Source organism: Anolis carolinensis, chromosome 5 (assembly GCF_035594765.1).
Source record: "Anolis carolinensis isolate JA03-04 chromosome 5, rAnoCar3.1.pri, whole genome shotgun sequence".
NCBI classification, from domain to species: Eukaryota; Metazoa; Chordata; class Lepidosauria; order Squamata; family Dactyloidae; genus Anolis; species Anolis carolinensis.
The window spans coordinates 32,305,766-32,318,089 of NC_085845.1; the positions used below are offsets into that span (position 1 = coordinate 32,305,766).

A 12,324-nucleotide genomic window follows, 5' to 3' on the forward strand; every position below is an offset into this window, starting at 1 on the left:
CGCTCTGCACTCTCTATGTATATATAGCCTCATTCGTGTGTATATATATATATATACACACACACACACAGACAGACATACACACATATATAGTAGCCCTATATGGATGCAAATGAGGCATACACTATAATCTCATATATATATATATATATAGCCAAATGAGGCATACTATATATATATATATATATATATATATATATATATATATATATATGTATATATATGTATATACACACACACACACACACGTACACGCACGCATGCATGCATATATGTACACGCATGCATGTGTGGCCCTGTGTAGATGCGGGTTATTTCAATTTCTACTTCTATATTCCCCTGCTTCATCTTCCTCGTCCTCCTCTTCTGCAATTTTGCTTATCTCCCATTGCATCTGCTGTTCCTCGCTTTTAAGTACTGAAGTACTTTTAAGTACTACCTAGGGCTGGCCCTGTTACTGATATATTAATAGAGTTTAAAAATGTACACTAATACATTTTCTAATTTTCAGGAGTGGATGTTCTAGACCCTGTCTCTGTGTGATCAATTTGTGGATCTTGTTGGAGCAAAAATGGAAGAGGGTCTTACATAAATCAATAATGATTTTAATAAATGGGGGTTTCTCAATACTAAATCTGTCTGCATCTGATCTGAATTGCAATTACCTGTCAAAAATTCATCCATCATAGCTTAGTTCCAGACACACATTCTGGTAGCAGATGTTTTAGAAAAGTGATTTCATAAGGGAAATATATCTTCTAGGTTGTAGCATTTTCAAAGACAAAAGAGGAAAACAGCAAACATTTGAACCCATAGCAACCACATCTATTTAGTTAAAGTTCCAAATTTATTAGAAAATAATAATAATATTTTCAGTGGCTCAGTGTGTTAAAGCGCTGAGCTGCTGAACTTGCAGACCGAAAGGTCCCAGGTTCAAATCCGGGGAGCAGAATGAGCACCCGCTGTTAGCTCCAGTTTCTGCCAACCTAGCAGTTCGAAAACATGCAAATGTGAGTAGATCAATAGGCAGGAAGGTAATGGCGTTCCATGCAGTCATGCCGGCCACATTACCTTGGAGGTGTCTACGGACAACGCTGGCTCTTCGGCTTAGAAATGGAGATGAGCACCAACCCCCAGAGTCGGACATGACTGGACTTAACATCAGGGGAAACCTTTACCTTTACTATATAAATAAAAATGTAATGTCCATTTTTGAGACAGGTAAAACCATGCCCCTTAGCAACAGCCAATCAGTCTTCTCCTCCCTTAGCAACTGTCACAACAGGTGGCTCCTCTGCTGAGCAATGGTGTTAGCAACAGCCAAGTAGGACGTGGGCAGAACTGCAAGGGATGGCTAGGCCCACCTTCTCACCACTCAGTTCTACGCCCAGATGTTTTACCATCCTGTGGGAGGCTTCTCTTTAAATATCTGTGGAAGGTCCAGGGTGGGAGAAAGAACTCTTTTCTGTTTGAACCAAGTGTGAATATTGTCATTGGCCAACTTGATTAGCATTGAATAGCCTTGCAGCTTCAAAACCTGGCTTTTTCCTGCCAGGGGAAAATCTTTGTTGGGAGGTGTTAGCTGGCCCTGATTGTTTCATTCTGGAATTCCTCTGTTTTCTGAGTGGTGTTCTTTATTTACTGTCCTGATTTTAGAGTTTTTAAATACTGGTAGCCAGATTTTCAATAACAGGGAGGAGGCGTCACTGGTTTCGCTCCCTGGGAGGGGCCTATGGAAAATAACAGGGGAGCGTGGCCAACAAGAAAGCCACACCCTCTGTCATTCTTCCTAAGGGCAGAGAAAGAACGAGATCTATATCCATACATCCATGTTTACACTCAGAGGCAATCTTTAGAATTCTACAGTTTACATCAGGACACAGATTGCTTATCACATGGACAGTAATATGTTCCATATTCCAGAGTCGTCAAATTCTATATCTGCACAATTCTACATCTGCAGAAACAATGGAACCACCACAAATACTACCTACCCACAAGCATTGTTAAATCACATATACTGTATATGAAACCTACTCTTTCTCTATCCTTTCTTGCCCATTGAACCAGACAGGGCCACAGCAATGTTTGGCTAGGTACAGCTAGTAATAATAATAAAAATAAAATAACAACAACAACAACAACAACAACAACAACAACAACAACAACAACAACTTAATTCTTGTATCCCTCCACCATCTCCCTGAAGGGATTAGGGTCAGGTTACAGATGGCACAATGTACCTAAAAACAACATAAAAGTGAACTCAGTATAAAATATAATAAACTAAAACACATGCAACATATAAAACAGCAATTCAGACTCAATCAAGCTACGATCCTCTAACCATGGTGGTAAATTATTGGCACCATGGTCAAGCTGTAAACTTTGGAATAAAATAAGTGCCAGTTACAGTAATGGTGAGAGGGCATGGGATAACGTGCAGGATGTGAAATTAACTATGTATAGAGACTATATATTCTCAAAGGCTTGATTGAAGAGCCATGTCTGCAAGTCCCTATGAAAACTATAGAGAGAGGGAGACAAACACATGCGCACACACACACATTTAAGGCAGTACTTTCACTATGAGATTTCTTCTAATTGCCTTGAAAACCAAAGAGGAGCAGTGAGATTTTCTCATGTGTTATATCTAAACTAGGCCTGCACAACCTGTGGTCTTCCAAGTGTTTGGGACTCCAGCTCCCAGAAGGACTAAGCTTGTCCAATGGTCAGGAATTCTGGGAGCTGAAGTCCAAAACACCTGGATGACCACAGGTTGTGCAGCCCTGAAACTAATCAAAATGCTTTAAAAAGTCTTAAATCATAAAATGAGCAACTGGAATAAATATTATTTGTTTGTTTTCTCTTTCTTTCAACATTATGCATGCCAACTCAGTCACACAGTCATATACTTGACTGTCCAGAATAAAAGGTGGAGATTGTTTGTCCAGTGGTTGTTTTAAATTTGCCAGCTCAATGTAATGCCAGTTTTTCCACTACCTTCTGTTCTGTTTAGAGGTCTATGATGAAACTGGAAATAGAAAACATCGCTATTCATTTTTCATGTTCTGCAGAATATTTACATTGGTTGTGAGCAAAATCCCTACTTTTTATTTCCATCGGTAGCATTCTTGCTTCCAGCATCAGTAGATGTTTCCTTCCATCAGTAGGTCCTGGTAATCAAGAGCCTGGTCTAGTAACAATTTATTTCAGGACCTGAGTCAAACTGTACAATGCTCCAAAGTAATATTATTCCAAAGTTGCATGGAAAATTGTTATGGCTGGCAATCCCAAATATTTGGAGGCGTTTAGAGGACCATGCCTGAAAGTACCCTTTTAAAAAAGGAAGCTAAGGGAAGGCTCAGTAGTAGGCCTTGTTGAAGTGTTGGGGTCCAACATATGTTCTGGGATACCAGGTAGTGACACTACCATTTCTTCATGGGGCTGTGTGTGATATTATCTGTGAGTCTTCTTCTGTGAGTATTCTTTGGCTCATTCAGGGACAGCCATCTCCAGAAACTCTGGTTTACATATGATCCTAGTTTGGAATCAATTGAAATAACACTGGTATTTGGACCACCTTGCTGTATTACTGATACACTGGCCAAATGTAGGAATGCCAAACCCTTAGCGTCCTCAGTTTTAATTGAAATGTGTCTGTTGATTATTTACAAATGGTCCAATACCATATATATGTGCGTGGAACGATCTGTCTTCTCAGACAGTTTTGAGTTTTGGGCAGATTTAGTCTGGCTCCTTATCAGAGCCCTTTCTGGTTTGAGTGGTCCTCCAGCTCAGTCCTCTGACTCATTGGAGCACACAAGTATCCCCACCATGTCAAAGTAGTGCTCTCTGGGGAAAATTATTGTTGTTGTTGTTGTTGTTATTGGTATAGGAATTTTCTCCAGTTTAAACTCTGTCAACCCTACAACCCAGAAAGCATTCATAGTCTCTATGCAAGAAAGGAATATGTCTTGTGTCCCTAATGTTTATATAAGATTTAAATAACAGCACAGCCACACCTAACATGTAAACCTAATATTGTAAACCTTGTTTTCCTTGAAGTGAACAGAAAGAGATAATTACTTTTTCTCATTTACTTAAAGCTTACCATAACAATAAAAGGTACATATAGTTCCTACTATGTTTAATTTGAGCCAAGTTTTTCAAACCCTCTGCAACACTGGTATCACTTTATTGTTATTAACCAGCATTTGAATGGAAATTGAGGCCCCCTCTATATTGATTGTTTAATGCAGTTTCAAACCAGTATTGAAGAAAGTGGTATTGCTTTGCAGATGTTTGCACAGGAAATCCTGGAACCAGTTTGAGGCTCATATGCTAATGACACAAACCACATAGCACTGATCCACATGAAGGACTTTGTTTCATGCCCTTTTGTAAGAGTTTGTCTGGACCCTGCAATATGAAGCTATCTTCAAACTGCATTAAATGGTCAGTATAGATGGAACTTATATCAAAATTTCCTCAACTTTGGGGAGACTATAAATTACAATTAAGAAAGAAGGCCTTTCGATTTAAAGGACATCTGTATAAGGCAGGCTTGAGGTTCAATTCTTTTTAAAGAAATGCTATATTGATTTTAATCATAATTCTATTTGTGGAGGCCTCAAATTAGATCTATTAACTGGGCTTCATCACCACTTGTATTTTTCCTATGGGTGGTGAGGTCTGTTGGACGCGAGTGCTTCCATAAAAATAAAATATGCTTTACCAGAGTATCAAACAAGCATAATCAAAATAATCATAAACCCGGTGCTTTGTAATCAGATTTCTGTCTTTATTTTTTATTGCATGCAATAGAATTTGTTTTCTCATTTTTGCATAGCTCCATTCAAATGAATTGCAGTGAGCTATCTTTGGAAGCTAACTCTTGATAACCTTATATATCTTGCAGGACGCAATTTAATTTTGTTCTTCATGACAGAAAAATCTAAAGCGTTAGGTTATGCTACATTGGTACTCAGTTTGTTTAGAAGAATCAGCACTGTCTTTCTAAACTAAGATAAAAAAAGTTAAGATTGAAATAAATTTGGTGACATTTGTATTTCTTTCTCTTAGATTTAGAATGTGCTCTGTCAGAGACTACAGCAAGACTTCCAAACAACTTTTTTTCATACTGGGGAAAGTTATTCATAGTTAGCATACCTAGATTACTGAACTCCGCTTCTTCTATTTGCTTTTTTTTTTTTTAAGAAAGACTTATTTTAAATTGTATATTTACTACACTTGTAAGGGGTGATTTGGGCGTCCCCCAGACATTTATACATTACCCGAGTTCGCCAAGCCGCTATGAGACCACCACTCAAGAGCCCAAAATAGTTGAGGACAAAAACACCTTTATTAGGTAGCTACCGACAGACAGGGCAACATGGGCTGTTGCTGATCCAAACTGTCTGTCCAGAGCTAATCAGCCCCGGACAATATATACCCTACTTGTTTACTACATTTCTAGTTCCCCTTTCTGGACTAGATTTACTGGAAATCCCCCAGTTCAGTTTGTGGTTAGCTAGCTACATCCTGCCTTGTCAACAACTCCAGGATGTGCTAACCACAAGCTTTATCGAAACTGATTCCTGCAAAACAGCAAGTTTTATCTTTAATTCAGAGGGGAGACTGATCTAGTTTCCAAGCAGACAAGCATTCTAAATTGGAGTCACTTTGGTGTCTCAGTGACCCCTTCATTCCCCCGTTTTTTTCATGTAACCAAGAAAGACAATTTCTTGGTTGCACAGGTGTCCAATTACAGTGGGGTATTCCAAGGTATTCAGCTGTATGTAACATGTTGAACTTCTCTTCAAGCACGACCTGATACATGGCAAAAGAGACAAGGCAAAAATCATGATTAGCAACATGACAAATAATATTTTGATGAGGTCTCTCAGCCACCCAATCCACAAGGTAATCAGCGAACCTGTTCTAAATCCTTCTCCCTCAGTTAGATATCAGGATCATAGCCACGTTTTCATCATAAGCTCTTTTCGGCCTGTTTCACCGGTCTGTTGCCCAATGCCTGCAGGGGCTACTCTCGCGGGTGTATCTCAATATTGGTGGGGACTAGGGTACCAATGGTGCAAGTACCAACCCAAAGTGGAGGCAAGACTTTACCTCCCCACTTCCCACATATCCAGAAATACCCCGGAGGCAATCCTCCCATGGCATGGTTATCAAGCAAAATACCGGGCCTTGGCCTTTCAGGAATTTGGTATTCCATTGGGAAGCTTCCTTGTGTCCGGACCAGATCTTGTCGTGGTGGAGGCTTGCCTCCCGCCGCAGGTGGCTGAGTTGCTGCACGAGGCAGCTCCGACCCGGGCTTAACCACATATCGTGCCGAACGAGAAGGTGGTTTCTTGTCATCACCCTCTGGCGAGGAAGCTTGCCTTCTTAGTCTTTGTGGTTGTGGCTGTTCAACTCTATGGTGTATGTTGTCATAGTATACTGGGAGAGAGAGATTACAATGGGGGTAATCTCCTACCTCTATAAGGGTGGCTTGGGGAAAATTCTTATGATCAATTTCTGAGATCCCATCTTTTGATCGTGTCAAACAAGCTGATGCGGTTGGTGCAGATTCATCATGGGCCAACATAAATTGAGCTGAATCAGTCAACCCCTCATGGTCAGCGTATGTCCAAGGGGTGAACAGTTTCCATCCACTTAGATCCAGCAATGGACCTGCTTTCATGACCCAACCCTCATATTGAGAGTGAGGGCTATGGGCACAAATCCAGCAGTCTTTAACCTCTGCTTCTTTACTATATCTTTAATTAGTTGGTGGAACGTGTTTCTGTCCCAACCCATCTGGGCCTGCACCAATGGCATCATGATCAATATTAAAAAACATAATTGTGTCTTCATTTTCACACTTGTGTTTGTCCTCAATATTACAGCACAGAGCACAAAAACAGAATACAATACAACCCACAAATCCCCACACCCAAAACCCAGTGTCCATTCGGTCTTTTGGGACACTCTCGGAAGTGTACCCTTCTTCCTTCTTCAAGGCGGTTCTAGGTAACCTGACCTCTGGGGCTAGCTCTAGGTAGCTTCGGGCCCCTCCTCTTCAGGGCAGCTCTTGGTAGCTTGACCCTTAGGGTGTGTGAATTTGAGTGGATTGTCCTTATGCAGGTTTACCTTCCAGATGTCAGGGTCTTTGGTGGTGTAGTCCTTTTTGGTGCAAGTGTAATGTACCCCCGGCTTCACATCTCTTAACTTCACAGTAGTAAGAGCTATTTGGACCACCTCCAGTGGTCGAACACCTCCAGTGGTCGAACACCTCCAGTGGTTCCTTCCACCTTGGCCGAGGGGATCATACTTCCAATCTTGCAAGCAAACCTAGTCTCCTGGTGAGAAAAACATGTAGCGCAGTAACAGGGAAAGGGATAACGCAGCATTCCAGTAAGTTTATACAGTTTGTTTAACACCATATTCAGAATTTGGACCTCTTTCATCAATTCCTGTTTTCCCAATTCATGTATGTCTCATTGCAGAGGTCTAATTCTCAGAGAGGGTCTTCCATACAACAATTCATAAGGTTGGCAAAAGCCTGGTACTTTCATACATGTTGGTTAACAACCTGTCCAAAGATTGGACTTCTTTCCAGAGCCCTGTTCATTCTTTTACCCAAAGATTAGGGTCAATTACAATGCAATTTCCAAGCGGTGCCTCCCACCTGGGCTAGGCACCCAAGGACCTGGTGAACAAAGGCCGCGGGCCTCTGCCACCTGGTGACCAAATGACTGAGCCATTGTCACCCCAATGTGTAGAGCATCCCGTGCCCAGGGATTGCATCCCTTGACAAGGCACGCCTGACCTCTACAACTCTTTCAGCGGTGGTTGGAATCCACCCTGAATACTCCAGACCCTTGGCATCTTCGGCGAAATCAACTACTAAGGACTCAAAAGATTTAAAGGGTGTTGTTTACAAATTTCACATCCTGGGGCAGCAGCTCCGGCCAAGGCCTGCAAGCCATCCACCCAGAGCTGCCCCTCCAAGGGTGAAGCTATTCCAATTGCACCTAAATGGGTTTGTCTACTAATTTCTTTAATAATTTCCATCCCAAAGCTTTTGGGACATAAATTTTCTCATTGGGTAAGATAAAAACCTTACCCTTCCATCTTTCCCCTTCTGCTAGGGCCCACTCCTTCTCTTGTGCAGAGTAAGTCATGGACTCTACTACGGGCGTAACATCCAATTGTAAAACTGCTTCTTCTGATGTGCTTTCATCTGCTGCTTTCCTAGCTTGTTGGTCTGCCAGGCGATTTCCCTGTGTTACCTGATCCTCACCATACTGATGTCCTTTGCAATGCATGACTGCTATCTCTTTTGGTTCCCATACTGCATTTAAAAGTTGCAAAATTTCTGTTGCATTTTTGATCTGCTGTCCTGCAGAGGTCAGCAGTCCCCTTTCCTTATGAATGGCTCCGTGGGCATGCAAAGTGGTGAAGGCATATTTTGAGTCAGTATAAATGTTGACTCTTTTTCCTTTAGTCAATTGGGGGGGCTCTTATCAGAGCAATCTACTCGACCCGCTGTGCGGAAGTCCCCGGAGGCAACCCCTTTGCCTCTAGGGTCTCCCCATTGCTATTCACCACTGCATACCCCGCTCTCCTTTCGGAACCAACCACACGACTTGACCCATCTGTGAAAAGCACCCATTCCGGAGTTTGTAGTGGCAGATCTTTGAGATCTGGCCTACTTGAATACACTTCATCCATCACTTCTAAACAATCATGCTGCATCAATTCTCCTTCTTCCACTGGCATCAAGGTAGCTGGGTTCAAAGTGGCACACACTGTCAATTTAACCTGTGGATTGTCTACCAACATGCTCTCATACTTAAGCATTCGGCTATTGGTGAGCCAATGGTGTCCCCTTTGTTCCATTAAAGTCACTACTGCATGGGGACATTTTAAAATCACAGGCTGCCCTAAGGTCAGCTTGTTTACTTCTTCCACAAGAACCGCAGCAGCCGCTACAGCTCTCAAGCATGAAGGCCATCCACAGGCCACATTGTCTAATTGCTTAGACAAATAAGCCACTGGCCGAGGCCAATCGCCCACCAGCTGAGTCAACACTCCTACAGCCACTCCTTTCCGTTCTCCTACAAAGCTTTCTTCAATTGCTCAAACGCATCTTGCTGTTCAGTTCCCCATGCCAAGGGGTCTCCTGACTTCCCTTTGGTAGCCTCGTGGAGGGGTTTGGCATATAGTCCGAAGTTCGGAATCCATATACGACAAAACCCTGCCTCTCCCAGGAATTCTCTAACCTGTTTCCTAGTCCGGGGGGTAGGGATGGAGCAAATGGCTTCTTTGCATTCCACCTCTAGCCTCCGGAGACCTTTTTCCCAAACGAAATCCCATGCACTTAACACTGGCTGAGCCTTTTTTTCCCAAAACCTTGTAACCTTTATCACAAAACAAAACTATAACAAAGCCTTAGTTCCTCTCAAACATTCTTCTCTACTATCTGTTCTAAGAACACGCAACAAACAAAGCATCTTAGGTTATAATGACACAAAACCACACTGGTCCCACAAAACTCACAAAACACACCTTGAGTCTGGATAGGGGAGGTCTTGCCTTCCCCTTTTCCTTTCCATTAGGATGCCAATTTCCATTTGGGAACCACCTGTAACTATAACTCTATTCCTTCCAGTCATCCCATTGTTTTCTGCCATACACTAACATTCTTCCACCCATTCTGGATCCTTTCGCACAACCTCACACAGATACACAAACTCTTAAAGTGTAAACAGGATCAAGTGAACCTTCGGAAAGTCACTGGGGAGTGAAGGGGAATGAGGGCCACTCTATCTCACGCGACACACGCAACTTGCATGCCTTTATTCCTTTCTATTATCCGCCTGCAAAGCTTCCAATAAGCTATAGTGTCATGCACTTTATGTTCTTCTCATACACACACAAATAACAGCCATATACATTTTCATACAATCATGCATTTTCACTCTTGTAGGGCACAATGCCCCAGCTCCCTTTCTGTTCATTTATATAGATATTCCTGGAAACTCAAATTCATCATCTTCTCTCAGAAAAACCAGCCCATGCTTCATCCAATGCAGGATCAACCAATCCAATTGCAACCGGACCCCTACTGGGCTGGTTAACAGCTCCACGGTTCTGTCTCCTTCCTTTCCAACTTCCACTCCCATTTTGCACTTTCCTATTCTGTCCTCCTCCAAGATCCACCTTACAATCCGCCGCCCAGTGCCTTTGCTTGTGGCACCGTGCGCATTTATTCTTTCCAAGCTCATGCCCTAACACAGCGGCTATAACCTTGGCCCTACGAGACACCGCTGCCTCTTCCCGTTTGGCTTGCACCACCTCCCGGGACAAATAAACCTGGTTTGCAATCTCCAAAATCCTTTCCAAAGTCAAGTGAGCCAAACCAGCATCTTTCTGTAACTTTCTCCGTATGTCTGGGCTGCACTGGCTAGAGAAAACACTCTTCAACACTATCTTTCCTGCCGCCTGATCCCTCTGATCATCCATGTCATATGGAGAAAACTTTTCGAATGCTTCCCTGAGCCTTTCTAGAAATGCTACTGGACTTTCATTCTGCTCCTGCTCCATCTGGTAGATCTTTCTCAAATTTGGAACTCTTGGAGTCCCTTTTTCCAGGGCACAAACATTCAGGTTCTGATACAGCCTCAATGAGTTTCTAACATTTGCTGTACTCAGATCCCCTTGAGGGTCTACTCTCACTGGGAACACTTTCTCTTGGTATACATCCACAACATCCAAACTTCCAAACAGTGCACCGAGCACAAACACAAACCAAATACAGCATCCAAACCTCCAAACACAAACCCAAACCAAACACAGCATCCAAACCTCCAAACAAGGCACCATTCCTGCCTCGGCTGTGTACTCCTTCAATTGCTCAAAGTTATTCAACATACATCGGAGGGGGGTCATTGGCCCTCCTGTCCCTTTCGATTCTTTCCCACCCATTGGGGTACGCGGATTTGACCCTGGCCCGCACAGCCGGAAGATCAACGGTCTTCCTCCGCTTTCCCACTGGACGTGAAAGATTATTTTCCTAGTGGAGTATGTCCCCAGACCGTGGTCGGACCATCCTTGCACGTCTTGCTACTAGGGCCTGCCTCCGGACCTGGTCGGATTCCCCTTGCAGGTCTTTCCCAGAGCTCTCTTCCCTTTGGGGTTCTCTTGGTTCCCAAGGGATTCCTACGGGACCCAGAACTGCTTCTACAATTTAAAACTCTCCCTCCCCGCAATGCTAAACAACAAGCGGTTTTAAGAGGTATACTTGCCTAATTTTCGTTCCGTCCCGCGGCGGCCGGCCGACTTTCCCAGCGGTGGTTGTCTCACAACTTCTTTTTTTGGAGGAGAGCACGCCTTTCCTTCGCTCGGGTGCCGCGAAGGGAACCACCGGTCTTTACCTCTATTTAGAGGCCGTGCGCACGTCTCGGCGCGGACCGTACGCAGCACCCCGGAAGGGGAAGTGGACACGCCTTGCTCCCAAGAGCAGCTCTTGAGTGGGCTACAACGGAACCTTGGCAAAACACTAGAAATCCCAAAATTCCGAAATCCCGGACCGGCCCCCAGAAATGTAAGGGGTGATTTGGGCGTCCCCCAGACATTTATACATTACCCGAGTTCGCCAAGCCGCTATGAGACCACCACTCAAGAGCCCAAAATAGTTGAGGACAAAAACACCTTTATTAGGTAGCTACCGACAGACAGGGCAACATGGGCTGTTGCTGATCCAAACTGTCTGTCCAGAGCTAATCAGCCCCGGACAATATATACCCTACTTGTTTACTACATTTCTAGTTCCCCTTTCTGGACTAGATTTACTGGAAATCCCCCAGTTCAGTTTGTGGTTAGCTAGCTACATCCTGCCTTGTCAACAACTCCAGGATGTGCTAACCACAAGCTTTATCGAAACTGATTCCTGCAAAACAGCAAGTTTTATCTTTAATTCAGAGGGGAGACTGATCTAGTTTCCAAGCAGACAAGCATTCTAAATTGGAGTCACTTTGGTGTCTCAGTGACCCCTTCACACTGTTCTCTTTGCTTTCTCCCTTTCCCTCCTCCTGCTTGTTCAATAAATTCAGGTCCCTTTCTCATTATGCTGCCAATTGCATCATCTCGGGAAACTTGGGAGATGATGAGAAAGAAGAAAGGTGCTTTCAGGGTCTAACAAAATTCTTTCTTACCAATTTCCATCTTGAAATTAAGTCCAACCATTATCCCCCACAACAAAGGATTGATGGCGAAGAAAGTGGATTATTGTTCAGATCAGTGAAATTCTGCCTT

General features: G+C 43.3%; 1 protein-coding gene across 1 annotated transcript; it reads right to left on the reverse strand.

Moving 5' to 3' along the window:
* Nucleotides 1–5,343: 5,343 nt before the first annotated feature.
* On the reverse strand, nt 5,344–12,075 carry LOC134299730 (uncharacterized). The gene is made up of 2 exons (XM_062983500.1): nt 7,298–12,075; nt 5,344–7,263 (listed from the first exon to the last, which is right to left on the reverse strand). The coding sequence occupies exon 1, from the start codon at nt 10,993–10,995 to the stop codon at nt 10,060–10,062; it is 936 nt and encodes a 311-aa protein (XP_062839570.1). The 5' UTR covers nt 10,996–12,075; the 3' UTR covers nt 5,344–7,263; nt 7,298–10,059.
* Nucleotides 12,076–12,324: the final 249 nt, after the last annotated feature.